General features: G+C 40.2%; 1 protein-coding gene and 1 long non-coding RNA gene across 4 annotated transcripts; both read left to right on the top strand.

Moving 5' to 3' along the window:
- Positions 1 to 21: 21 nt before the first annotated feature.
- On the top strand, positions 22 to 27,935 carry CCR4 (C-C motif chemokine receptor 4). Of its 3 annotated transcripts, XM_005600863.4 has the most exons (3): positions 199 to 290; positions 22,985 to 23,092; positions 25,191 to 27,935. In XM_005600863.4, the coding sequence occupies exon 3, from the start codon at positions 25,241 to 25,243 to the stop codon at positions 26,321 to 26,323; it is 1,083 nt and encodes a 360-aa protein (XP_005600920.1). In that variant the 5' UTR covers positions 199 to 290; positions 22,985 to 23,092; positions 25,191 to 25,240; the 3' UTR covers positions 26,324 to 27,935. The 3 variants fall into 3 exon arrangements, 2 of the variants coding, with proteins under 2 accessions (XP_070094161.1, XP_005600920.1); XM_070238060.1 differs by lacking the exon at positions 22,985 to 23,092 and having other exon boundaries at positions 22 to 290; positions 25,191 to 27,929; XR_011426992.1 differs by lacking the exons at positions 22,985 to 23,092; positions 25,191 to 27,935 and adding an exon at positions 8,084 to 8,222 and having other exon boundaries at positions 217 to 290.
- On the top strand, positions 8,097 to 9,946 carry LOC111768388 (uncharacterized). The gene is made up of 3 exons (XR_002800729.2): positions 8,097 to 8,231; positions 9,120 to 9,192; positions 9,368 to 9,946. It is a non-coding gene; the product is annotated as an uncharacterized lncRNA (long non-coding RNA).
- Positions 27,936 to 27,999: the final 64 nt, after the last annotated feature.

The raw sequence follows: 27,999 nt of genomic DNA, 5'->3' as shown, positions 1-27,999 counted from the left end.
GACCTTGACTGGCCACAAGACACATCAGGACCACCAGCGGCCTTGGCCCTGATGGACCGTGAGGCTGTACCAAAGGACACACCCCCAGGGCTGACGCTTCGGAGCTTACTTGGCTCTGATGGGTTGCGAGACTCGCGCCTCCAGGCAAGCCACTCAGAGGCGTCCACCCTTGCCTCTGATTGGCTGTGAGAAGCGCGTGCTCAGACACGCTTTTAAGGGCAGCATCGTTGCCGGGGCAGCGTTAACTGCCCACCGCCATGTTTGTTTTCAGGCTCGGTGTGTGCTGAGAGGTAACGTGACTGCGGAGCCATGGGGAGGAGGAGGCTGTGGGACCCGGGCAGCGGCTCTCACCTGCCTCTGGGCGCTGGAAGGGGGGGAGCCGCCCGGGTGGGGCCAGAATGTGGGGTGACTGGCCCTCATCCCCCCGAAAAATCCCCCTCAGGGCATAGCAATCCCCCCTGACCTACAGTCGTGGGCCATTTCCTCCTTTCAGTGAGTCTGTAACTGTGACAGGAGGGCGGGCTGAGGGGTGGGACGAGGCCACCGGGGTCCTGGCCTCACCTGACAAGGAAGGGTCTCGGAGGGGGCCGGGAGGACTAAGACCACTGGTCAACCATCGAGCCCCTTTGCAGTGACTGGATTTGCTCTTTGATGAACTCTTTGGCCTCTTCTTGACGTCACACTGAAACATTTGCTCCTAATTAGAAAATAATGCATATTTCGTTCTTCAGAGTTTGAGAAAAATTGTATTAGCTTATATGTAGTCCTTTGGGTGCAAAGAGAAAATTAGCTGGTGCCTCCTGTCCTCAGTGGATGGCAGGAAGAATTGTCGGGATTAAGCTCTGAGAAGGAGCTGTAGTAGTGTGCTGGGAAGAAAAAAGACCGGGCTTTGGGTAGGAAGAAAACCATCAGGAGCTCAAAAGAAGACAAGGAGATGGGAGTTGACCATCTCGTGGAGTTTTCCTAAGGACTGCCTACCAGATAAAGCCTTGCACCTGACACCTGGCATCCACTAATCTGTTCCCAATCTCTATAATTTTGTCATTTTGAGAATGTTATAAAAATGGAATCATACAGTTTGTAACCTTTTGAGACTGGCATTTTTCATTTAGCATAATTAGTTTGCAACCCACCCAAGTTCTTGCATGTATCAGTACTTGTTTTTAGGAGAGGTTGGGGTTCTTTGTGGACCTGTGTTATACCTTGAAATGACATGGGCTGACTCCTCTTAGCCAGATGTGATATGAAAAGATAGTTCAGAGCTTAGGCATTGGGTATTAATCTAGGCTCCACCACTTAACAGCTTTATGATGTTGGCATGGCTACTAGTATGTTTATATCTCAATTTTCCCATCAACACATGGAAGTTGAAACAACCTACCTCACAGAGTTATTGGGAGGAGTGAAATGGAAATGGTAGATGTATGCTCAGCAGAGTGGGTATCACAAAGTAAACATTCAATAGTTCGTCTATTAAGAGTTCTATTATTCATGTTATTTATGTCAATGTGAGAGAATAAGATTGATTATGGCTTTTCGTATTTGAAAAGGATACCCATTGCAAAATATCTGACAGACATTTTTCCAAAGAAGATATACAGATGGCCACCGGGGACATGAAAAGATGTTCAACATCACTAATTATTAGGGAAATGCAAATCAAAACCACAATGAGATATCACCTCACGCCCATCAGAATGGCTATAATTAAGACAAGACAAGAAATAAGTGTTGGAGAGGATGTGGAGAAAGGGGAACCCTCATTCACTGCTGGTGGGAATGTAAACTTGTGCAGCCACTATGGAAAACAGTATGGAGATTCCTCAAAAAAACTAAGAATAGAACTACCATATGATCCAGTTATTCCACTGCTGGGTATTTATCCAAAGAGCCTGAAAATTTGAGTGCATAAAGATATCTGCATCCCTATGTTCATTGCAGCATTATTCATGATAGCCAAGACTTGGAAACAACCTAAATGTCCATCAGTGGATGAATGGATAAAGAAGATGTGGTGTATATACACAATGGAATACTACTTAGCCATAAAAAAAGATAAAATCTTGCCATTTGTGACAACATGGATGGACCTTAGGGTATTATGCTAAGTGAAATAAGTCAGAGGGAGAAAGTCAAATACCATATGATCTCACTCATAAGAAGATAAAAACAACGAGAAACAAACACATACGGAGATTAGATTGGTGGTTATCAGAGGGGAAGGGGGAAGGGAGGAGGGTGAAAGGGGCGACAGGGCTCACATATATAGTGATGGATGGTAGTTAGTCTTTGGATGGTGAACATGATGTAATCCACACAGAAACTGGAATATAATAATGTACACCTGAAATTTATATAATGTTATAAACCAATATTACCTCAATAAGAAAAAAAATCAATAAAAAAGAAAGTGAAAAGATAACCCACAGAGTGAAAGAAAGTATTTGCAAACCATATATCTGGTAAGGTGCCTGCACTCAATATGTAAAGAAAACAAGCAGCTCAGTAATAAAAAGAAAAAGAACGTAATTGAAAAATGACAAAAGGATTTTTTGAAATAAATTTTATTTTCTATGCTATGTGCTATTTTTGTGTGTATGTGTGTGTACTCGTAACATTAACGCCTTTTTTTAAAAGAGATTTTATTTTTTCATTCTTCTTCCCAAAGCCCCCCAGTACATAGTTGTATATTTTTAGTTATGGGTCCTTCTAGTTGAGGTACATGGGATGCTGCTTCAGCATGGCCTGATGAGCGGTGCCATGTCCATGCCCAGGATCTGAACCAGCAAAACCCTGGGCCGCCGAAGCGGAGCGCATGAACCTAACCACTCAGCCACAGGGCTGGCCCTGACAAAAGAATTTGAATAAATATTTCTCCAAAGAAGATAGACAAGTGGCCAATTAACACACAAAAAGATGTTCAACATCATTAATCATTAGAAAATTCAAATCAAAGCCACAATGAGATACCACTTCACATCCACTGTGACAACTAATTAAAAAGACCAATAATGACAAGTGTTGGGGAGAGTGCAGAGAAATTGGATCTCTTATACACTGCTGATGGGAACGCAAAATGGTACAACTACTCTGGAAGTAGTTTGGCTGTTCCTCAAAGAGTCATATATAGAGTTACCATATGACCCAGCAATTCCACTAATAGTTATTATCCACAGAGTGTGTGTTCACCAGTAACCTGTACATGGATATTCATAGCATTGTTATTCATAAGAGCTGAAATGTGGAAACAATCCAAAAGTCAATCAATTGATGAATGAACAAGCAAAATGTAATAGAGCCATACAATGGAATATTATTCAGACATAAAAAGAATGAAGTACTGATATATGATATAATGGGTAAATATTAAAAACATTATGCTCAATAAGCTAAGCTAGACACAAAAGGCTATATATTGTATGATTCCATTTATGATTCTGGACATTCTGAAATGTTCAGAAAAGGCAACTGAATAGGGCCAGAAAGTATATTAGTGTTTGTCAGAGGCTGGTTGGAGGTAATAGGAGGGGAATTGAAAGTAACTGCTGATGGGTATGGAGTTTCTTTTTGGGGTGATGGAAATGTTCTGGAATTAGATAGTGGTGATGGTTGCACAACTTTGTGAATATGCTAAAACCACTGATAAGTCACAAATAAACAGCATTTACTTCTTGTATTCAATAGAGGGGATAAGAAAAAAGTATACCGATGGCCAGCGATAATTTCAGCCTATGTCTAATCTCTACCACACTAAACCTTTTACCGTCTTAAAACAAGATGTCTGTCTTTTCTCCGCTTTTTGCCTCTGTCCTCACAGTTTTCTTTACCTTGCCTAGCAGTCCTTAGCTTATGCATTCTCCACCTGGCAAATATGGCAAATATAGCTGGCAAATGTTAATTGTTCTTAGAAGCCTTTGTTCATTCTCACAGAGATACTGTTCTACAAGAGAACAAAATCCTATCCAATTCTCTATTCCAAATATTGTACTTTATTATAATTATTTCCTCATATCTTTATTTCCCCCAGTAATCTATTAACTATTACCCTGAGATCGTTGATAGTCATCTTTAAACCCCCGTTGTCCAGCACAGTGCCAGTCATATAGGAGATGCTCAGTAAAATTGTTGAATCAGTGAATGAATTCTTGTGTAGGAGAATTGCTCACAGCTTGAATTTCTAGGAAAAGTATATTTTTGAAAGTATATGCACATTTTAAATTGGTAAATTTCTCTGTAGGAATATCATAACTTCTTTGTCACTCTATGATATTCCATCAAGTGAATTCTATAGTTGTGATCATCACCTAGTAGAGTTTTATGGTATGCTTTGTTTCATTACATATATAAACATTTTCATTTATTATTACATAGTCTTCAGAAACATAAGTTTATAACTGAATATAGTTGTTGTTCCTCAGTTTAAATGTTTCACTATTGTTGGAATTTCATTTGCTTTCACTCTTAGCATTCCATATCAAACTGCAATGATCACCTATACACATAAAGTCATTTCTATATTTGGATTGTTTTCTAAGAAAAGATAACTAGAAATGGGATTACCAGATCATTTTAGGACACGATAGATAGCATTATTATGGTTTTGCTATCTCTTAAAATATTGTTGAATATGATAGGCTAAAATGGTATCTCACCACTTTTTACATTTTCCATTACAAGTAAGATTGAAATTATTCCATCATGATTTATTACTGACCATTTATTACTAGTTGTATTTCCTTTTCTGTGAGTTATCTCTTTTTCTCTTTGCCCAATATTGGAGTCTTAGTGTTTTTCTTATAGTCTTATGCCAACCATTTATATTATAAAGATGTTCACTCAACATATAATTATGAGGTCCTATGTGTATGATGCTGTTCTAGGTGCTGGATATATAGCATTTAACAATCAGGCAAAAATCTTTCATTAATTTTTACTCTAAAATGTGAGACAGAAAAGAAATAAAAGAATAGAATATTTAACATTTTAGATATTAAGAAAGGCTAAGGAGGGGTGGGCCCGGTGGTGTAGTGGTAAAGTTTGCATGCTCTGCTTCCGTAGCCTGCAGTTCCCGGGCGCGAACCTACACACCGCTCACTCATCAACCCATGCTGTGGCAGGATCACATGTGCAAAATAGAGGAACACTGGCACAGACGTTAGCTCAGGGCCTATCTTCTCCACCAAAAAAGAAAGAAAGAAAGAGAGTAAGAGCGAGAGAGAGAGAGAGAAAGAAATGCTGAGGAAAAAAGAAAAGCAGAATGAAGATAGGATATGTCAGAGGGGGTTGAAATGTTCATTTGGATAAAAATGGAAAGCCTCATTGGGAAAGTAATTTTTTGGTAAAAACTTGAAGGGGATGAGAGAATTTACTGTACCTATCTAAAAGAAGAATATATGAAACAGAGGAAACACTGAATGCAAAGGACCTAAGGTGGCAACATGCCTGGCATCTTTGAGGCATAGGCTAGAGTGGAGAGAAAAAGGAGGAGATAGTAGGAAATGAGGTTAGAATATTAAGGTTAGATCATGTAGTGTCTTAAAGTCGTAATAAGGGCACTGACTTTTGTATATATATAATATTTTCATTTAGATATAATTCACCTTTTTAAGTGTACAATTCAGTGGGTTTTTTTGTATATTCACAGAGTTGTGCAACCGTTTTCACAATCAGTTTTAGAACATTTTCATCACCCCCAAAAGAAACCCCCTACCCGTTAGCAGTCACAATTCTTTCACCCTCCTCTGCCCCAGACCTATGCAACCATTAATCTACTTTCTGTCTTTATAGATTTGCCTATTCTGGGTATCTCATATAAATGGAATAATATCTGGTCTTTTGTGACTGGCTTCTTTCACTTACCATAACATTTTCAAGGTTCATCTATGATGTAACATGTGCTAGTGCTTTCTTCCCCTTTATAGCTGAATAATATTCCATTGTATGGATATTCTACATTTTGTTTATCTGTTCGTTGGTCGATGGACATTTGGATTGTTTACGCCTTTTGGCTATTATGAGTAATACTTCTATGAACTTTCATGTACAATTTTGTGTGTGTGGATGTATGTTTTTATATCTCTTGGATGTATACCCAGGAGTGGAATTGCTGGGTTATATGGTGACTCTTTTTATTGGGGGAACTGCCAAACTGTTTTTTAAAGCAGCTGCACTATTTTACATTCCCACTAGCAATATATGAGGGTTCCAATTTCTTCACCTCCTTGCCAACACTTGTTATTATCTGTCTTTTTCATTATAGCCATCCTAGTGAATATGAAGTTGTATATCATTGGGGTTTTGATTTACATTTCCCTAGTGGCTAATGATGTTGAGGATCTTTTCATGTGCTTATTAACTGTATCTCTTCTTTGGAGAAATGTCTGTTCAGCTCCGTTCTCCATTTTAAATTTGGTTATTTGTCTTATTGAGTTGTAAGAGTTTTTATATGTTCTGGATACAAGACCCTTATCAGATAGATGAATTGCAAATATTTTCTCCCATTCTGTGAGTTGTCTTGTTACTTTCTTGATAGTGTCCTTTGAAGCACAAAAGTTTTTAATTTTTATGAAGTCCAATTTATCTTTTTTTCTTTTGTTGCTTATACTTTTGTGATATATCTAAGAAGGCTTTGCCTAATCCAAGATTACATGCAATAACTCACAATACCATAAACTGTGGCCAGGAGTAATTTGAAGATGCCTCACTACACCTGTCACCTGCTGGCAAGATTCATTACCCTAATACTACAGTTTTCAAAGCATGGAATGGAGAGCCTTGGGGGAACCAGAGATGCTTTTAGGGTGTTTGCAAGTCCAAAGCTATTTTAATCATAATATTCAGATGTTATTTGCCTTGTTTACTATGTTTATATTTCACTGATGGTGCAAAAGCATTGGTGCGTAAAATCACTGGCATCATCATCACGTCGAGTAGCCTCTGGGAAATTTCATTATGCACTCTCTAGAGAGAGAAAAGTTAAGATTATTTAACTTAGTATTATTAGTAGCAGTACTACAAAAATAGTCTTGACCTCATGGACCCCTTAAAAGAAACTTGGAGCCACTTAGGGGTCCTAGGACCATGCTTTGAGAACCACTATACTGCCATGATAGATCTTTTTTTTCTTTTATTAAGATTATGATAGATTACAGCCTTGTGAGATTTCAGTTGTACGTTATTATTAGTCATGTTGTGGGTATACCACTTCACCCTTTGTGCCCTCCCCCCACTTCCCCCTTTTCCCTGGTAACCACTGATCAGTTCTCTTTGTCTATATGTTAACTTCCACCTATGAGTGGAGTCATATAGAGTTCGTCTTTCTCTGTCTGGCTTATTTCGCTTAACATAATACCCTCAAGGTCCATCCATGTTGATGCGAATGGGACGATTTTGTCCTTTTTTATGGCTGAGTAGTATTCCATTGTGTATATATACCATAGCCATGATAGATCTTTTGATGGAAGAATTATTTGAAATGCACTTTAAATTTCTAACACTATCACTTACATATTAATGAATCTTTGACTTCACCCAATATTAACATTTTATTTTATTTAGTTTTCATATATGACTTTCAGTTTATTTTAAATTAATACATTATACCTATTTTTAACTTTTTTATTTCAAACTTAGTGATGAAAAGGCTGCACATGCATATAATCAGGCTGTGGCCCTTAACTGCCAAAATGAATTATTAAAGTCTAGCTGGGGTGCAAGAGCAATACTAAAGATCTGCCATATGACATAACAGCTGGGGTAATATCTTTATCATAAAATTAATTATGTGGCTTTTCTAAGTTTAACCCTACAGTAAGATTTTCTCCCCAAATATTCCAAGCTCTGTAATAAACTATGACTGCTAAACGGTAAGGTGTGTGGTGATCATCTCGACCACATTCATATGTAAGAATTCTGAAGCTTAACTTTCGATTTCATGACAAGGAATGTATTTTCATATGTAAATGTTCCACTACTTAAGAATGGTAATATTCTTCGGATCCTCCAAATTCGTTTTGAACTTCTGAATCTACAAGTTAGATATAAAATAAGATTGAACCCAAAAGCTGGTTATATTACTTCATAGCACATAACCCACGAGAGGCCCTAGTATGCAGATGAGGATGTGACAGTGAATTTGGAGCGCCAGTCAACTCTGGAGGCAACAGAAGAACCAAACAGGAACTCTTAGCGAAGCAGAAAGAAGCTAAAGCATTTTAAAACATATTGAGTGGGTGAGTTTAAATACTATAGCTCTAATTTGGTTATTCCCTTATTTGTAAAACTTAGTTGATTAGCAGATTTTGCTCATGAATACATGACGTAAATTACACTCAAAGTGGAACATGCATTTCTTTGTTTCATTCTCATGATTCTAAAATCAGCTTTATATATTAAAACATGTTTAATGTAGCTTGACTGTCACTTTTGACCAAATCAGTCCCACTTCTCAATTATATGCGAGTGGTCGTTTTTCAGCCCTCAATAATTGGTCACACCACCTCTTCCTTTTCTCCTTAAATAAACTAAGAGATTCAAATAAATACGTCTTGGAACTGCTAACAGTATGTATGTGTATCATAAAGTAAAATGAGCCCAGTTAAAAATGGTATGAAGGAGCAGGACTTTTATGATCAAGACATACTGTTGCACCATGGATACATTTTATCACATGAGCTTATTATTACATCAGGTCATTGTGTAGGTTGTGAGTGTTGCTCATGTAATGTTTTTGCGCCTAAAAGTGTATGTATACAGGCACACATGCACACTCACACACATTCTTGTTTGATAACATCTTCACAGTATCATTTTCTGTTGTTTTATTACATAAAGTTTAAATATTTTTGGAAAAGAGTAAAAGTCAGTTTTTTCTACATGACGTTTTTAAGTACCATTGATAATGATGAAAATTGTTTTTTGATTAAAAATACATTTTATTGGGGCTTGCCTGGTGGCTTAGTGGTTGGGTTTGGTGCCTGCCTCTTTGGCGGCTTGTATTCATGAGCAATGCTGTGGCAGCAACCCATGTACAAAACAGAGAAAGACTGGCATAGATATTAATTCAGGACGAATCTTCCTCATCAAAAAAACCCACCAAAAACTGTTTTCTTTTACATTAGGTATCACTTCTTATCTTGACATGTTCTCAAATATCATGGCACAGGAGAACCACGGTGGCAATGTGGATATAAGGTAAATGCTCAGTCCTTCCTACTGCATCTCCCTCTCCACATTGACTTCTGGTACTTAGGGAGGCCATTTTGTTGTTGTTGTTGAAAGCCCTAGGTATTGCAGTTCAAGGCCCCATTATTTGGCTCATCATGGCACCATTGTTTTCTGACCGGTTTTTCTCCTCTTTTCACTCTAGATCAAAAAAAGATGGCAGCAACAGAGCATGGAGCACCTCTGCAGGCTGTCTTCCAGTCTTCACAGCCACATCCTGCTTCCCGCAGGTCCCACCCAAAGATTCTCAGAGCTGCAGGAATAAGATTTTTTTCCAACTTCCTTCCTCATGGTGACTCCTCATGTCACTATCTTTTTTTTTTTTTAAAGATTTTTTTATTTTTTCCCTTTTTCTCCCCAAAGCCCCCCAGTACATAGTTGTATATTCTTCATTGTGGGTCCTTCTAGTTGTGGCGTGTGGGACGCTGCCTCAGCGTGGTTTGACGAGCAATGCCATGTCCACGCCCAGGATTCGAACCAACGAAACACTGGGCCTCCTGCAGCGGAGCGCGTGAACCCAACCACTCGGCCACGGGGCCAGCCCCCTTCATGTCACTATCTTGAGGGCTGTGGTAACGATTTCTCTGTGGTAAAAGTGCCTGTGATACTCTTTTCCCTAGTGCCTCTCTCACATATAAGATGGCAGTATTAAAATTGCTTGCACTGAGTCTACTGTCATATTTCCAAAACTACGTACATGGTAAAATAAAAATATGCAAATGCATATTGTATATTTTGTGTCTCCAATTGTGTTTAACAGGGAAGAGATAGGACCTTGGGTTACGGAGGGAGGAAGAACCTCAGTCAGGGCTGACTTACAGGCAGAAAGAATTGGAAGGAATTAGGTACTCCAGAGACAGGATTTGGTGGATTGTATGTGTGTTGGGTGGTAGTTACTGGGGAGGAAGAGGGCAGTGTGCAGGGTACATGCTCTGAAGAACCATAACATTTGGGTGATAAACATGTTGGTATCTAGCAGTATGGAAGGGGCTATTCGTCTTTGGACTCTAGGCACCATTCCATGGAGACTCTGCTGCCCATCAACAGTCTCCCATTGTTTTTGTTTTTGTGTTTGTTTTTTACTGGTTCCCAAGGTCGAACAACTGCAGTTTCACCAATGGGGCTATAGTCTGGGGAGTAGGACAATATTTTCGGGGCTTCCTAATAATGTAAGTCTATCTGTAGAACAAAGTCATTGAACTAGGCCTCCTTAATTGAAGATTGATTCAATAAATAAACTCATAAATCGAACGGTTACATATATATTTCTACTGATTGAGTACAGCAAAGATTAAAAGGCGGGAGTGTTTCCCAGTCCTGCTCTAGTCTTTGGCATCCTTTACGGCGGGAATTTGAGGAAAGGGATGGGCGATGTTCTTAGATCAACCACATGCCCTCATCTAGACTCTCCCAAGCAAAAGCAAGGGAAGAGGGACGAGGAGCTCTACTGCTGAAGCGGCCACTGGGAACAGCGGTGGGCGTTTTGCATCTCCTCCTGGTCGCAGCATGGAACCAGTAAGGAGGTAGGCAGCCGTGATTGGCTGCGTTGCCCGCTCCGCCTGTCGACCGGGAGACACGCCCTCTTGGGGCTCTCTTGGCTCTGATAGGCTGCGAGGCTCGCGCCCCTCCACGTGCCATTCACACACGCCCCTTGTGAACCGAGACTGGAGCGGAGCCTCTCAGCCCTCACCGGCTGGCCACCATATTTTCTCTTACTTTCTCCTTGCTGGGTTTTGTGCAGGGGTGAGAGTGGTGGAAGCTGGGGTTCGGAGGCTGAGGGGATCGTGGGAGGGCCGGCCGGGTCCCACTCGCCTCAGAGCACCAGGGTGCGTGCTGGGGGTGGGCTGTGGGGTGCCCAAGCCTTACACCCCAAAATATCCACCTCAGGGGATAGAAATCTCCCGTGGCCGACAACCCTGGGCAGTGTCTTCCCCTCAGTGAGTCTCTTACAGCAACATGAGGACAGACTGGGTGGGGATGAGGCCGTCGGGGTCTGGGTCCTTTCTGGCGTCAGAGGGTCGTGCACGGGAAGACTGTGATGTTTTATCAACCATCAATCCCTTTGAGGTGATTGGATTTGCTCTTTGATGAACACTGGCCTCCTTGTGACTTCATACTGATACATTTGTTCCTAATAAGAAAATAATGCATATTTTATTCTTCAGAGTTTGAAAAAAAAGGTACGTGTGTGTTATATATAGTTCCTTGGATGCAAAGAGGAAATTAGCTGGTGTCTCCTAGCCTCATCTGATTGGAAGAAAGAGTTGTCAGGGTTAAATCCAAAGAAGGGGTGCTGCCCACGGGCTAAGCTGGCCCACGTGTGCTTGGAGGAAAGGGGAGACCAGCCTTTGGGGCAGAAGAAAACCACCAGGAGCTCAAAAGAAGACAAGGACATGGAAATTGACTGTCCCGTGGGGTATTGCTAAGGGCCACCTACTAGATGAAGCCTTAGACACATCTGCATTACTGTGTGCACGGGTGGAGCCAACATTGAATTTGAAGGAAGAGGATTGATGAGGTTACAGTTTTTCTTATTTCAAAGAGTGCTGATGCCGGTGATGACTTCAGCCCTGATTTCAATTACTGTTAGCCTCTAACCCTGATCTACTACACTGTACCTTGCCATCTGTAGTACCGTCTGCAAACAGATTGCCTGCCCTTTCTCTGTTCCTTACCTCTGACCCCACTGTTTCCTTTGCCTGGCCAGTTAGTCCTTACCTCAGGCCTTCTTCATCTGGCAAATATGGTTGGCAACTATCAACTCTTCTCAGGAGCCTTTCTTTATTACAACAAACAGGGCCAGGTGTGATTTCTGTTCTGTTATAGAATTGTGCTCAAATCTCATTCAGTATTACGCTTTGTAAAATTGTCTCTTTATTTTACTACATAATTCTGTTCAAATCTTATTTTACATATTGCACTTTGTTGTAACTATCTCCTCACATCTTTGTCTTCTCCACTAGACAGTGAACTGGGGCCGTGAAACACAGACACTTCATCTTGAGATCTCCATTGTCCAGTGTGTAGGAGATGTGCAAGAAATCTTGTTGAATCATTGAATGAATTTTTCACATAGGAGAATTGGTCATAGCTTAAATTCCCAGGAAAAAAATCTCTTGATCAAAGGATATGAACAGTTTAAATTTGAAACATTTCAAATTGTCAAATTGTCCTGCTAAAAGATTGTTCCAATTTATATTCCAAAATAGAATATAAATTGGCTTCCGTGGCTAGATAATGTTCTAACAAGCCGCTTTAGCTGAATCTACACTGTCGTGGTCATCGAGTTAGGTCATGCTTTGTTACATTTGATATGTAACTGTTTTCATTTATCACTAGTAGTCTTCATAAACAATTTTCACGCCCATGTAAATGTTTCATGCAGTGTTTGTTCCTCAATTTGTTTAGCTGTTCCCACATTGTCAGTTGCATTTGTTATCATTCTTTCAGTATTACCCACTAACCAATGATCACCTTTACACATAAAGGTTTTTGTGTGGTTTTCTTAGGAAAAACAAACTAAATGTGGAATTGCTAGATCATGTTACAACTCTTGATACACATCATCAGTGTGATTTTTTTTATCACCTCTTGAAATATTTGTGACTATGATGGGGTAAAATGGTATCTCAGATTAATTTGTACATTTTTTTTTGGTTACTAGGAATATTGAGCATTAAACCATTATCATTTATTATTAATTGCATTTTCTATTTGGTGAACTGTAATTTTTTTATCTTTTAACCATTACTGAAGTCTTAAATGTCTTTCTTAATTCATATAAAGTAATTTGTATAAGATATTCGTTCAGCAAATAATTTTGAGCATTTCCCGTGTGTGTGACATTGGTTTAGGTGCTAGAGATGTAATAGTTAACAAAGAAACAAAAATCCTTGCACTTATGGAATTTAAATTCTGTGTGAGAGAAAAGAAATAAAACAGAATATTCAGTCTTTTAGGTAGTGATAACTACTTTTGAATTGAAACACTTTTCTTCTTTATGTGATTTTTTCTTCTATTTAAAAAATTATATTCTACCCTTTTAGAGTTTTCCCTTAAATTTTAAACTACAAAATTAACTAATAAAGTCTTAATATAAGACTTTAATGTGGAACACATTAGTTCTGATCATTCTGCTGTTTGTTTTATATTTTATTATTGAACGATATTTTAATTCTATCTCGTATTTATTTACTTCCAAATTATTCAATTCACTCTTGTTTTACTTGGTTGATTTTAGTTCAGAAATGCATGTTCACTAATTTTGCTCCATTGTCGCATATCATATCTTCTAGGATCATTCATGAGCATCATGAAACCTTAATGTTTTATAAAGAAAATTCAAATCCCTTTCTCTGTGAAGTAGGGAAAAAATGCATTAACTGAGAAGCCTTAATACAACATACAGATGCTAAGATCTAATAGACGTGAATTTTCTCTTTGCGAGCTCTTCCTTAGTGCTCTGATAGATTTAATAAAGAAAAAGGGAAAAGAAAGATTGGCTTTTAGCCTTTGAAAGAAACATATGAGCTTCATGAAACTCTAGACGTGATTCTTTACGTGAACTCTTCATTTTATAGTAATTCCAGTTGGTAGAACATTTAAATGTTATTTGGTTTAATAAAATGACAGAATTACTATTACCAAAGCTACTGACTGTTCTTAATACTTTGGGTGACAAAATGAGAAGTAGGCCTAGATCACTCTGCACATTAGAATATGATGGTTGTCTCAAGAACGATTCTTGTATAATTGTTTGAGTTGCGAACTTAAGTAGCACTTGTTTCATAGAATTCTATTGTAAATTTTAAAATATTTTCTGCAAAGAAATGTTATCTTTGAGCTTTAAAGGCAAAAATTTAAATGTATCATGAAATAACCATTTCCTATCTCATGGCCAAAGTAAGTTAGAAAATGTTTCTGTACCTGCTGCCACCTGCTGGCAGGTTTCATTTCCTAAAATAGCAATTTTCAGAGGGTCGTCCTTGGACTCCTGGGAGTGAGAGAGAAAGTCCCTGTGACTCTTTCGAGGGGATCCATGGTGTTAAAACTACATTCATAATAATACTGTAACTTTATCTTTTTTACTCTGATGATATTTGCACTGATGGTATAGAAACAATGGTGAATGAAACCACTGGGACAAAGGACAAACCAAGGCAGTACCAGGAAACTGTACCAAAAGACACTTCGCTGCCGTGCGCTCTCAGGGCCTGTTTTATTTAAGCAGTCTTTGGTGAAGCAGGAAAAACTGATTTTATTATATGTAGCCTTGAATTCACATGGAATTCCATTTTACTTGAAAGAGTGACTTCCAATTTATTTTGTAGACATTTTGTTGAAAATTAATGAAAGGAGCCTGTCATTTCCAGTAAAACACTTGACGGTATTTGTTACCAATGATAAAACTTGAGCTTTCAAGTGAAAATTATAATCTTAGAAAACTTTGATCTGTTACTATGAGTGTGACAGCTTCTCAATACTTAGAGTTTTCTGATGAGGTCAGTGGTGATATTACTGAATGTGATGTGGTAGACAGAATAATGGCCCCTGAAGATGTTTATGTCCTAATCCCGAGGACCTATGAATGTGTTACCCCAGAAAAAGGAATTTTGTACATTTGATTTGAGATAGGGAGATTATGCTGGATTATCTGGGTGGGCTCAATGTAATCACAAGGGTCATTATAAAAGGGTCAGAGAGGAGAGAAGATGCTACACTGCTGGCTTTGGAGATGGAAGAAGAGACCATGAGATGAACCAGCAAATGTAGGTGGCCTCTAGATGCTGGAAAAAGCAAGGAAACAGGTTCTTCTCTAGAAGGAACTAGCCCTGCTAATACCCAGTGGACATGATTTCTAATTTCTGACTGCCAGAATTGTAAGATGGTAAATTCATGTTGTTTAAGCCACTTAGTTTGTGGTAATTTGTTATAGCAGCAACAGAAAACTAAGACAGTGATATTTTGATATTGTGCAATGAAACGTGGACAATTTCACAGAATCTTTTTTTGTTTTTTAAGATTTTATTTTTTCCTTTTTCTCCCCAAAGCCCACCTGTACATAGTTGTGTACTTTTTAGTTGTGGGTCTTTCCAGTTTTGGCATGTGGGATGCCGCCTCAGCATGGCTTGATGAGCAGTGCCATGTCCACATCCAGGATTTGAACTGGCGAAACCCTGGGCCGCCAAAGCAGAGCGCGTCAACTTAACCACTCAGCCACAGGGCCGGCCCCAACCCTCACATATTCTTAATTTTCATAATTCAGTTAGACTGAGCCTGGACCAAATTGGTCCCGCTTCTCAATTATGTGCAGGAGTGGTCATTCACCAGCATCCCGTAAGTAATAATATCTCTCCTTATTTTCCCCTTTTAGTAAGCCAAGAGACTCAAAGAAATTCATCTTGGAATTGTTAACAATGCATGCATGACTCATAAAGGGAAAAGTGCCCGAATCCTAAAAAGATAGGGGGTGAGGGGTTTTATGCTTGGGCATACTGTTGTACCATGGATACATTTTATTACTTGAGCTTATTGCATCAGCTTATTGTGTAGGTGTAAATATTCCTCACATAAGTAATTTTTGCACTCAAAAGTATGTCTATATATAGGTGCACATACAAATGCACACACATACAAACACTTTGATAAAATGTTCTTGCTATCATTTTGTGATATTTTATTGTATAAAGTTTCATTCTAAATTACCGTTTTTTCAGTATCATTAATATTACATGAAAAAGGTTTTGTGACTAAAATAAATTTAATTTTACATTAGGTATCATTTATCTTGGAAAGTTCCCAAATGTCATGGAGTAGTTCTCTGTTTTACTCTCTTTCACTTATGATACCCTCATATATAAAATGGCACATTCAAGTGGTTTATACTTTTAAAGTAGACAACCCTGTATTTATATATTTTGTGTCTCCAATAGCATTAAACAGGGAAGGGACAGAGCCTTGGGTTCAGGAGGAAGAACGTCAGCCAGGGCTGGCTGAAAGGTAGACAGAGGGCGTTGGTTATTCCAGAGACAGGATTTGGTGGTTTGTGTGTGTGTTGGGTGGGTGGGTGTGGGAGGTGGCGCAGAGATTAAGCCCTGAAGAATTGCAGCCTTGGGTGATGGAACGTCTCAGTATTCAGGGGTGTGCAGGTGCTAGCTCTCTTCTGGGTTTCAACCCATTAGCAGTCTCCCTAGTTATATTTTTATGTTAGGTTCGGGAGGCAGGGGGGCTGATGTCACACATGGGGCTTCAGTCTGGGGAGAAGGACATTATTTAGGGATTTTTAAAAATAATAAGAAACGTATTCAGTCTGTCTCTGGAACAGTCACTGACGTTCACTTTTAGATACTTTATTCTGTTCCTATTTTTCTATCCCTGCACCTGTACCACCAATAGCCAATCAGATTGTGTTGTTGTTGAGTTGTGGGAGTTCTTTATATATTTTGGATATTAACTTCTTATCAGATGTGTGATTTGCAAACATTTTCTCCCATTCTGAGATTGCCTTTTTACCCTGTTAGTTGTGTCTTTTGGTGCACAGAAGTTTTAAATTTTCATGTAGTCCAATTAATCTATTTTTACTTTTGTTGCCTGTGCTTTTGGTGTCATATTCAAAAACCACTGCTAAACCCATTGTCATGAAGCCTTTCCACTGTGTTTTCTTATAAGAGTTTTATATTTTTAGCTCTTATATTTAGGTCTATGATCCATTTTGTCTTAATTATTGTATATGCTGTAAGCTAGGGGTCCACATTCTTTTGCATGTGGATATCCAGTTTTCCCAGCACCATTTGTTGAAAAGACTGTCCTTTTCCTATTGAATGGTATTGGCATCCTTTTTGAAAATAATTTGACCGTATATGTGAGGGTTCATTTCTGGGCTGTCTATTATATTCCGTTGGTCTATATGTCTGTCTTTATGCCAGTACCACACTGTTTTGATTACAGTAGCTTTGTAATAAGTTTTATTTTTATTTATTATTTTTTAATTTTTTTTTTCCTTTTTTTTCTCCCGGAAGCCCCCTGGTACATAGTTTCTTCGTTGTGGGTCCTTCTAGTTGTGGCATGTGGGATGCTGCCTCAGCGTGGTTTGATGAGCAGTGCCATGTCCGCGCCCAGGATTCGAACCAGCAGAGCGTGCAAACTTAGCCACTTGGCCACCGGGCCAGCCCCATCTTCTCTAATTTCTTTTAGCAATGTTTTGTAGTTTTCAGTGTGCAAGTCTTTCGCCTCCTTGATTAAGTTTATTCCTAACTATTTTATTCTTTTTTTATTCTATTGTAAATGGAATTGTTTTCTTAATTTTTTTCAAATTGTTCATTGTTAGTATATAGAAATGCAACTGGTTTTGTATCTTGCAACTTTGCTGGATTCATTATATCTTTTATTTTGAATTCTTGTCTTTTTCTACCAGTTCTAGTAGAACTGGTGCTGGTGGGCATTTTAGTCCTAATTTTAAAAGGAATGACTTTTGCTATTTACAGTTAAAGAGTATGTTTGTTGGAGATTTCTCTGTAGATAGCTTTATCAATTTAAAGAAATTCCTTTCTGTTCTCAATGTCCTAAGGTGGTTGTTGTTTTTTTCAAATCAAGAATATTATTTTTCTCATTCAGTGCTCTTTCTGTGTCAGATGGATTTTTCTCTTTTATTCTGTTAAATGTGGTGATTTGCATTAATAGATTCTCTAATATTAAACCAACTTTGCATTTCTGAAGTGAACTAACTTGGCCATTATGTATTTTTTTGACTTTAGTGAATTTGGTTTGTTACTTTTTTATTCATTTATTTTTTTGGTGAGGAAGATTGGTTCTGAGCTAACATCTGTTGCCAATCTTCCTCTTTTTGCTTGAGGAAGATTGTCCTTGAGATAACATCTGTGCCAGTCTTCCTCTATTTTGTATGTGGGATGCTGCCAACAGCATGGCTTGATGGGCAATGTGTAGGTCTGTACCTGGGATTCAAACCTGTGAACCCTGGGCCACTGAAGTGGAATGCACAAACTTAACCACTATGCACTGGGCTGGCCCTGGGTTTGTTAATATTTTATATAGGATATTTGCATCAATATAGTCATGAGTGAAATTGAGTAATTTTATTTTTTCATACGTCTGTCTGGTTTATTATCAAGGTTATACTAACTTCATAAAATGAATTCAGAAGTATTCATTTTTTTGCTGAGGAGGATTTGCTCTGAGCTAACATCCGTGCCAATCTTCCTCTATTTTTCAGTATGAGGGCCACCAGCACAGCATGGCTGCTAACAGAGTGGTGTAGCTCCACACCCGTGAATGAGCCTGGGTCTGCTGAAGCAGGGAGTGCTGAACTTAACCACTAGGCCACCAGGGCTGGCCCCCAGGAATATTCATTTTTTATGTGATTCTAGGGGAATAAAGATGCATGAATTAGAATTACCTTGAATGTTTGGTAGAATTTGCCTGTAAAACCATCTGTTCTGAGGTTTGTTTTTACTTTGTTTTTGTGCAAAGCATTTAAACAACTGATTCAGTTTTTTAAAAGAGTATAAGTCAGGTTTTATACTCTTTTTGAGACAATTTTGGTAAGATATATTTTCTAGGAATTTATCCATTTCATCTAAGTTTTTTAATTCATTGTGAAATCATTTTTAATATTTATCTTTTAAATCTCTGCTCCATACTTATATCTCCCTTTGCATTCCCAAGATTCTTTCCTTTTATTTCTTTACCTGTGTTCCTAGAGATTTGTCAGTTTTGTTAGTGTTTTCAAATACTTTAATGGGCCTATTTTACTTTCAATTTCTGTTTAATTTCTGCTCTGATATTTATTATTTTCTTCTTTGTACTCTTTTTGAGTTTATTCTACTATTCCTTTTTCTACTGTTTCTTTTTCTGGTTAAACACTTCTCATTAATTTTGAGCCTTTTTCTTTTCTGGCATAAACATTTAAGGTCTAGATTATCCTCTCAGGACCACTTTAGCTGCCTACTACAATTCTGAATAAGTGATATTTGATTATCATTCAGTTATAAGTGTTTTATATTTTCCATTATGATATTTTCTTTGACATTCAGGCTACGTGAAAATGTGTTTTCTCATTTTCAAAAGACCAGAGATTTTTAGATGTAGTCTACACAGAATTCGAAATATATTATGATGTACATCCGAAAATAAATAAATAAATAAAATAAAAAAACAAAAACAAACAAACAAAAGGGCAGAGATTTTTAATTATTTTTGATTGATTGATTGATGAGGAAGATTGGCCCTGAGCTAACATCTGTTGCCAATCTTCCTCTTTTTGCTTGAGGAAGATTGTTACTGAGCTAACATCCGTGCCAGTCTTCCTCTATTTTGTATGTGGGATGTTGCCAAAGTGTGGCTTGATGAGAGGTGTATAGGTCTGCACCCAGGATCCAAACCTGTGACTCCCGGGTCGCCAAAGCACAGTGCATGAACTTCACCACCACGCCATCGGGCCGGCCCCTTTCATTGCTTAAAAAACAATCAATTTGCAATTTAACTGTTTGCATTCTTTTATTTCCTTACCAAAGTTTTGTCCGTTTATTCAGACCTCCCCTGTAATATCGTTCGTTTGCTTAAATGCTGTCTTGACTGAGTTTTGAGGCCCTGGCTAGAGGCCAGTCACTTCCCCTTCCTAAGCAGTTAGGTCCACACTCCAATCATTCCCTTGTCAGCCTCTCATACTCTGGGGCCACCATACACCAGGTCACCCTGGAACAGGTACCAGATAACTAGAGACAGCTCCTGGGCCCCAAGCCCACAAAACTATTTAAATCCTGTCTGCCCCGCCCCGACCCCCACTTGCCATACATAAGCTGTCCCCTGTAGCTCCAGTTTGCTGTTACTCTGTCCCTGGGTACAGCCCCATGTGCGGCCCTGTCTGGCAGCCTTCTCTCATTTTAAGGGGTAACAGGTCTGACACTAAATCTTGGATGCTTTACCACCACTGCTTTGCAGCTCAGGCCCATGGACCTCCTCCAGAAGGCCTTGAGAGTTTATGGCTCCCAATGTCAGATATGCTGGTCCCTGTGGGTTGGTATGGTATATGCCGCCTGGGGAATGTACTTTGTCTTTGGTGTTGAAATAAGGCTTGGTACACCAGGGGGCGTTGTACTCTCATGTGATTGCTTTCTTTCTCGGAAGCCTGTGGGGTGTCTCATACTACTTTATTTTGGGGGAGGGTTTGTCCCTGGACATTTTTTGTTGGTCTGCTCTTCCCCCCGGCAGCTTTCAGAAACTCACTCAATGGAAGATGGTGTCCACAAAAATGTCAGGAGTGTAGATGTTAACCCTGACTGTGTTTCTGGCTATGTTGCCTTGAGTGCTCCACCTCCCCTCTCTGGGTTCTTATTTCTCCATCTATGAAATCCACATTACTAAAAATTTGATCCTTTCTTTTAGGTGGGGGTATTGTTTAGTTCTGAAACCTTATGTGAGGGAAAACCTATTTAGTGTTTCTCCAGGATAGTAATGTTATTACTTTGCAAACGTGACAACTGACTTTCTCCAGTAATCTTTGCAACTTGGAAACCTGAAACCTGCTTTTAACCTGAACACTGACTCAGAAATTGAATGTGGCCCACTGAATCTAAATCCAAATATTTCCAGGATGCCTGGTGATAGGTAAGAGCAACATGCCAGGCTCAGTTGTTTTAAGAGAGGAAGCTATTCCTGTGCATGTTATCCTACTAATTTTCACTGCTACTGCCACTGTGGAGCATCTGTCTGTACCAGGCACCATGCCAAGTGCTTTACAAACATTAGCTCATTAATCCTTCCACAATCCACCCCTTTTTACAGATGAGAAAATCGAGGTTCACTTAGCTAGTAGGCGGTGGTACTGAGATCCAAACCCAGACTGAGCAGGCCTCAAAGCAAGAGCTCTCAACCAACACGGACCCTGGGGCTGCTGCGTTCCTTCACTCAGGGACTGGGAGGCATATCGTGAGGCCAGGTTCAGGCGAGGGAGCACTAACTGGCTTGCAAGGGATCATCTCCAGGCCCAGTGGCCGCTTACGATGATTTGGACCTCTAGATATCACATGTTCTAGAACCTTAACACTCCTCCCCCCAGGCCAGGGTCCAGGGAGACTCAGGCAACGTGCTCAGAAGGGCTTGCCCAGAGCCCTGCTGAGGTGTGTGCTTTCACACCTTTCACACTGTACCCCTCAGCCCTCTAACTCAAGGTCTACAATTCCATAGTAGAATCTTCCTCAGGCTCTGCATTTCTAAAAATACGTTCACTTTGTAAATAACTTTGTGTAATGGGCATAGGTTCACTGGTCAAAATGTTTGGGACTTTTTATTCTGCGTCTGGTTCCAGAGTTCACAGGATATTATCATTGGAAAGCCCCCCAGAAGCACTACAATAGGAACTCTGTTTAACCTGAACCCAAGCCCAGCTTTCACCAAACTTGTTGGACCATAGATCTCCATTTGTTTTCGCAGGCTATCTATGAATCTGGTTCCACAGTTCAGGCTCTGGGGAACATGAGCTCCAGGTTTCTCAATCTCAGCCCTATTGACATTCTGGGCTGGATAACTTTTTATGGTGGAGGGCTGTCCTGTGCCTTGTAGTATTTTAGCAACATTCCTGGCCGCTTCCCATTAGAAGCCAGAAGCAACTCCCCCCACCTCAAAAGAAAATATCTCCAGATATTGCCACACGTGCCCTGGGGGGGCAAAGAACCCAGCTGAGAACCACTAATCTAACTCACGCATTCTCACCAGAGGCAATATAGCCCCAAAGAAGCAACATTTATTCTTAAGGGTGAAAAAATCTTACTTTTTAATGTAAAAGCACAGAATACATCTACTATAAATAGTTCTACAGTTTATCTGTGGTATTAAAATTTCATGGGGAGGTATTTAGGAAAACAAAATCTGGAAAGACTCCTCAGGAGGGGTGATAATAAAAAAAAAGGTTGGTCAACACTGCTCTAGCTCAATTTCTTAGTTCCTATTCATTCAAATTGCTTAGGAAAAATGACATGTGTGGCTCTTTGAAGCTGAACCAAAGAGCTAAGCAACTGTAGACACACAGGAAGAACATTGGGAAGCTGGCAGAAGCTGAGGATACGATATTCAAAAGATTTAGGACTAATGTCAGCCCTTTGGCTATGACTGCTACGCAGCCCCAACGAAGCTCTCAGCCAAGATGACTGTCACTGGAAGCTCCTCAGTTTCTAAGTAGAAGGGGCCAGGGAAGGGGTCTTCCTGCTGCACAAGGGCCTTAAGCTACGTTGTCACTTTACACAAGATTGAGGACACGTCAGTTATTGAATGCGGTTGACTAAAGCCCTCCAAGTCACTCCCAGACACACATTTAGATACATTTTTCTCTTCTCTTCTCTACTCTGAACATCCTTTTTCTTCAGTCCATCTGGCCTCTTCCTCTGACCTCCCCAGATCCCACTTGTTTGGAGGACATCAAACATCTCGATTGCTTGCCACTACACATCCACGACACGGAAATAACCCACAGTCCACCGATCCGGAATAGGAAGAGGATTTCTGCTGCAGATAGCCAGCTAAAAGGACATTTTTTAAAATTAAAAATTCAACAAGTAAATTTTAAAGAATTAAAAGTTTCCTTTTTTAAAACAGTTCATTTTCCTCCTTAATCTAGCAGAGAGCAGACCTTCCTAGCTTTCAGTTTTGGGAAATGAGTGACTGAGTCACTCATTTTCTGCTTCTTACTTCTATCAAAAAAACCCACATGAACTCAGCATAGATGGGTGAAGGATAGACTTTCTTCTCACAGGAAGCCGCGCGCTCTTCAAAGGCACTTGTCTTTCTTAGCGCTGCACTTCTTGAGCAAGCTTGGCACTGCCTCCCGGACCTTCTTCAGAGCCATTTTCAGAAACCCAAGGTAAGTGGGGATGGGGCCATTCTCAGAGCCTCGGGCCGTGCACTGCTTTCTTGCCATGTGTGTGGACTTTGGAAGTGCTGAAAGTTGGCCAGCCACTCACCAGTCTCCACACTCAGCCCTCTTGGGCACTCTCGTGCTCACGGTTGGCTCCTATCTTGGAGACCACACATGGTCTACCTGTACCCACACTCCCTGAGCCCTCATCTGACCGGCATTCATCTCTGAGCGCTCTCCCTGCACACATCTGGCCTAAGTCCACGTGCTCAGAATACACAGATAATTTTCATTAAACATATAAACTTTTCTGCTTCTTGTCTCTATCAAGACTCCCAGGTCAAGAAAGACCACACAAATCAGGCCTACAGAATAATTCCAAACATTTACCAGCTGTGTTTACTTTTGTTTGTTCTCTGATAATTTCCTAACTCTTCAGCCTCTTTTATTCCTTTAATTTTCACTGCTAAGATGGTGGAGAAAGGCTAAAATTGTTATTCATTTAACTAGAATTGACACTCACTTAACAAATTCTTTTGGAGACCCTGAGATTCACCAGGTCTTCAGCATCTGTTTGCAGGAGTAAACCAAAATCTCTCTCTTGAAAAACAACCTGGTTTTGGTGTGTGGTGGTGAGGGTGGGAAGTAGGGAGTAGAAGTGAATTACCAAACAACGTGAAAAGGGTTTTAATAAGGAATATCCAGGTGCTATTAAGAAGGAAGCAAGAAGCCTTGAGTCAGAAAGCCAGAAAGCTCTCATCCCTGAATTTCTCTGATTCACATGTGAATACGTGTGTGACTTTAAGAAGGTTTTAACCTCAGCTACCAATTTAGATGTGAAATGAGGTTGGGGAGGTGGCGATGTTAGTTCTGCCTGTGATGTATCTTTTATAGATCTGTATACTAATTCTCACTCTGATAGGATTCAGTGCATAGGGTTAATTTTTGTATGTGGTTTTGATGAAAAGACCAAAAATTTCCCTCAGTTTACTCAACTGAGTACTGCAACCTTCCAAACGGCCTTGAGAACACATTCGCTGCATTAATGTACAATTGGCAGCCAGCCACCCAGGTCTGGAAGGCCAGGCGTCTTCCCCTCTAAGATGGTGCTCTAGGGCAACCGTGGGACTCGGCAGTGGAGTGCGGGAGCCCCGTGCATCAACTCTCAAGAGCCAATTGTTACATATTCAAGGATGTTGTGAGGCAGTTGGTAGCTTGACCTCGGTCTTGGTGGAAGTATTTCTACCACGGAAACCAGCAAAAGCCATAAATCAGAGCCTCCTCACCCCACCCACCAACCCAGATCTGGTTTACCAGCACATCTCTGGGATTTGGGGCCTAGAGAGCAAGTTCTATACATAGCCGTGTGGTCTTCAGAAGTCATTTAAGCTCTCTGAATCTTTCATGAGCCATCTTCCCCATGGCTCAGTATGCTTGCTTGGCTTAGAGTACCAGATTTTCATTGGAGGGCAGGGCTGGGGACAGGAGCACAGGCGTGGGATTAAATGCACAATACCCATACCTGTGCTTTGAAATCTATAAAGTGCAAAGCATGCAGGAGGAATCAGAATTTCTATATAAAGGCAAGTGACCAACCTGGTTTCCTTCTAGCCTGATGAAAGCAATTACCAAATTTTTGGAGTTACAATCTGAAGGGGAAAGATGCATGGATTTTTCATCTTTTTTTTTTTTTTGGCTTTCATGTCAGAAAGGGCCTGGGTGCAGTACTGTTGGGGATATCAACTTGGCTTGTCATTCCTGCAAGTGATTTCAGTAACCCTAGACTATCTTTTAGAAATATGTTCTTGAAAAACACCTCCTTGAAAAGGAGGTTTTACTATCCCCACTTACAAATGAAAGAAGTGAAGATCCCCGCAGAGGGGTAAGAAAAGTGGCAGAGCTGGAGTTTTGTCTGACTCCAAAGGGCAGAATATTTCATTTGGCTGCCCTGCCCTGTGAGGAACTGAGCCCTTCAACTTGGGAAGGTTGGGAAGAGGTGTATAATGATCCGGGGCAAAAGAGTAAGCAGCTGTGCTCTGCGCTCAGCACCATTTCGATCTGTTACTGTTCTCACTGAAATTTCGCTTGTTCTTTCCCTCACTAGCTTCTTCTGATTGGGTTCAGATCTGCCTTGAGGAGCCTGTAGATTTGAAAATGAACCCCACGGATATAGTAGACACCACCGTGGATGAAAGCATCTATAACAATTACTATCTCTATGAAAATATCCCCAAACCTTGCACCAAAGAAGGCATCAAGGCATTCGGGGAGCTCTTCCTGCCCCCACTGTACTCCTTGGTCTTTCTGTTTGGTCTGCTTGGGAATTCCGTGGTGGTTCTGGTCCTGTGTAAGTACAAGCGGCTCAAGTCCATGACTGACGTGTACCTGCTCAACCTTGCCATCTCGGACCTGCTCTTCGTGTTCTCCCTCCCTTTCTGGGGCTACTACGCTGCAGACCAGTGGGTTTTTGGACTCGGTCTCTGCAAGATTATTTCCTGGATGTACTTGGTGGGTTTTTACAGTGGCATATTCTTCATCATGCTCATGAGCATCGATAGATACCTGGCGATTGTACATGCGGTGTTTTCCTTGAGAGCGAGGACCTTGACTTATGGGGTTATCACCAGCTTGGCCACATGGTCGTTGTCTGTATTCGCCTCCCTTCCAGGCCTTTTATTCAGCACTTGTTACACTGAGCACAACCATACCTACTGCAAAACCAAGTACTCTTCCAACTCCACGAGGTGGAGGGTTCTGAGCTCCCTGGAGATCAACGTTCTAGGACTGGTGATCCCCTTGGGGATCATGCTGTTTTGCTACTCCATGATCATCAAGACCTTGCAGCACTGTAAAAACGAGAAGAAGAACAAGGCAGTGAAGATGATCTTTGCGGTCGTGGTCCTCTTCCTGGGGTTCTGGACACCCTACAATGTGGTGCTCTTCCTGGAGACCCTGGTGGAGCTAGAGGTCCTTCAGGACTGCACCTTTGAAAGACACTTGGACTATGCCATTCAGGCCACAGAGACCCTGGCTTTTGTTCACTGCTGCCTTAATCCAGTCATCTACTTTTTCCTGGGAGAAAAATTTCGCAAGTACATCGTAAAGCTCTTCAAAACCTGCAGGGGCCCTTTTGTGCTCTGCCAATACTGTAGTTTCCTCCAAATTTACTCCTCTGACACCCCCAGCTCGTCTTACACGCAGTCCACAGTGGATCATGATCGCCATGATGCTCTGTAAAAAATGAAAATGCAAAAAGCAGAGTTAATAGTCTTCCCAAATTAAGAGCTTACTTAGAATTGTATTATAATAAGAGTTCCCTGAGTAAGAGTCAGGAAGAAGACTTACATCCATCGCGGACAGTGGGCTTCTCACCCTGCAGTCAGCTTTCCTCTAGCCACATACAGGTTCAGTGCGGCAAGAGTTCAGCGGATGGAGGCGTCCTTCCTCACGCCAGGCTTTCCTGCAGGGATAAGTGACCTTGAGAAGACTTCTGAGCAGCATTTCAGTGAGGTTATAGATAATATTGGAGGGGAAGACCACTCCCTTCTAATCTGAACTAGTGGGGTTCTCCAGAGGGAATCGCAGAGAATTGACCGGTGGAGTAAATCGTTACTTCCTGCTGTGAAAAATGTGCCCTTTAATGAATTTCTCACTTTTGTGGAACCATATAGAAAACTTTGACATGCTGTCCTAGTGTTTTTCTAATAATATATCTGAAGCATGGTATATTTCATGAAGACAGGTGTATGCAGATGAGAATAGTGAAGCAATGAACTTAGATCTTGGTTCTTTTATTGTAAAGGATTATTTGTTAACGGAAGCCAAACTTTTTATGCTGATTACAAGTATAAGGCTATGAAGGCATTAGCATGGTCTGATTTCCAAACATGTAACACAAGGCATTAAAAAAATCCAAACATACTTGTGGAAATTCAAACGCAGTTTCATAAGGTTGTGAACATGTTTTAATTATAACAGATGAATATTCAAAATTTAAAAATAATATATAGGCCCAGATACTTTTATTTGGGGTCTTTTACTTGTTTACCAACAGTGCCTTCAGAAGTAAAAAGAACGAGGACTAATTAAGTGTGACTTCCTTAATCATTTTGAAGTGCCTGCCCTGCTGATGTGGCATAAAAATGACAGTCAAAAACTTATGAAATTGTGAAAAGTATCATCCTCTCTTTTAAAGTTTTGGTCCTGGTTTTTAGCTTTTGGATGACTCCATAGTTCAGTCAGTCATTTCTTACAAGTCATTTTAATCATGTAATTAATCATTTTATATCATTAAGATAAATCTCTGTTCTCACCCACAGCCTTAATTAATCAGAATTAAGTAAAGAATTTAACAAAGTCTGAGGAGACCTGTAATCCCTCCAAAACAAGAAACCCATCTTGCGTACTATTAACTGAATTAACCAGTTTAAAATGCTTTCATATGGTACTGTCCCAGTGGCGCAGTGTTTAGGTTCCTGCACTCTGCTTCAGCAGCCCGGGGTTCGCAGGTTCGGATCTGGGGCACGGACCTGGGCACTGCTTATCGAGCCTTGCTGTGGCAGGGGTCCCACATATAAAAATAGAGGAAGATGGGCATGGATGTTAGCTCAGGGCCAATCATCCTCAGGAAAAAGAGGAGGATTGGCAACGGATGTTAGCTCAGGGCTAATCTTCCTCACTGGAAAAAAAAAATGCTTCTGTAAGTTTACACATTATTGCATGCTCTACATTTATAAAGAATGCATTTCCAGAAAATTTATTTTCAGGAAAGTGATTTTAGAAGGGTAAGTTGATGTTGCCTTTATAGAAAAAAAATAAAATAGAATAAACTTGTATATAGTCCCACTGAGCCTTTTTCCCTCATCATGTTTGTGTTTGATCTCCTGATGGGGATGAGAATCTGAGCTGCCTCA

This window comes from Equus caballus, chromosome 16, assembly GCF_041296265.1.
Source record: "Equus caballus isolate H_3958 breed thoroughbred chromosome 16, TB-T2T, whole genome shotgun sequence".
Classification (NCBI taxonomy): Eukaryota; Metazoa; Chordata; class Mammalia; order Perissodactyla; family Equidae; genus Equus; species Equus caballus.
Note: the sequence above shows the minus strand (reverse complement) of the source record. Positions and strands in the feature narration are given on the sequence as shown.

Coding starts and splice junctions, on each gene's coding strand:
- CCR4 (XM_070238060.1), top strand. CDS start 119: ATGGGTTGCGAGACTCGCGCCTCCAGGCAAGCCACTCAGAGGCGTCCA. Junction 291..25,190: donor GGCTCGGTGTGTGCTGAGAG/GTAACGTGACTG, acceptor TTCCCTCACTAG/CTTCTTCTGATTGGGTTCAG.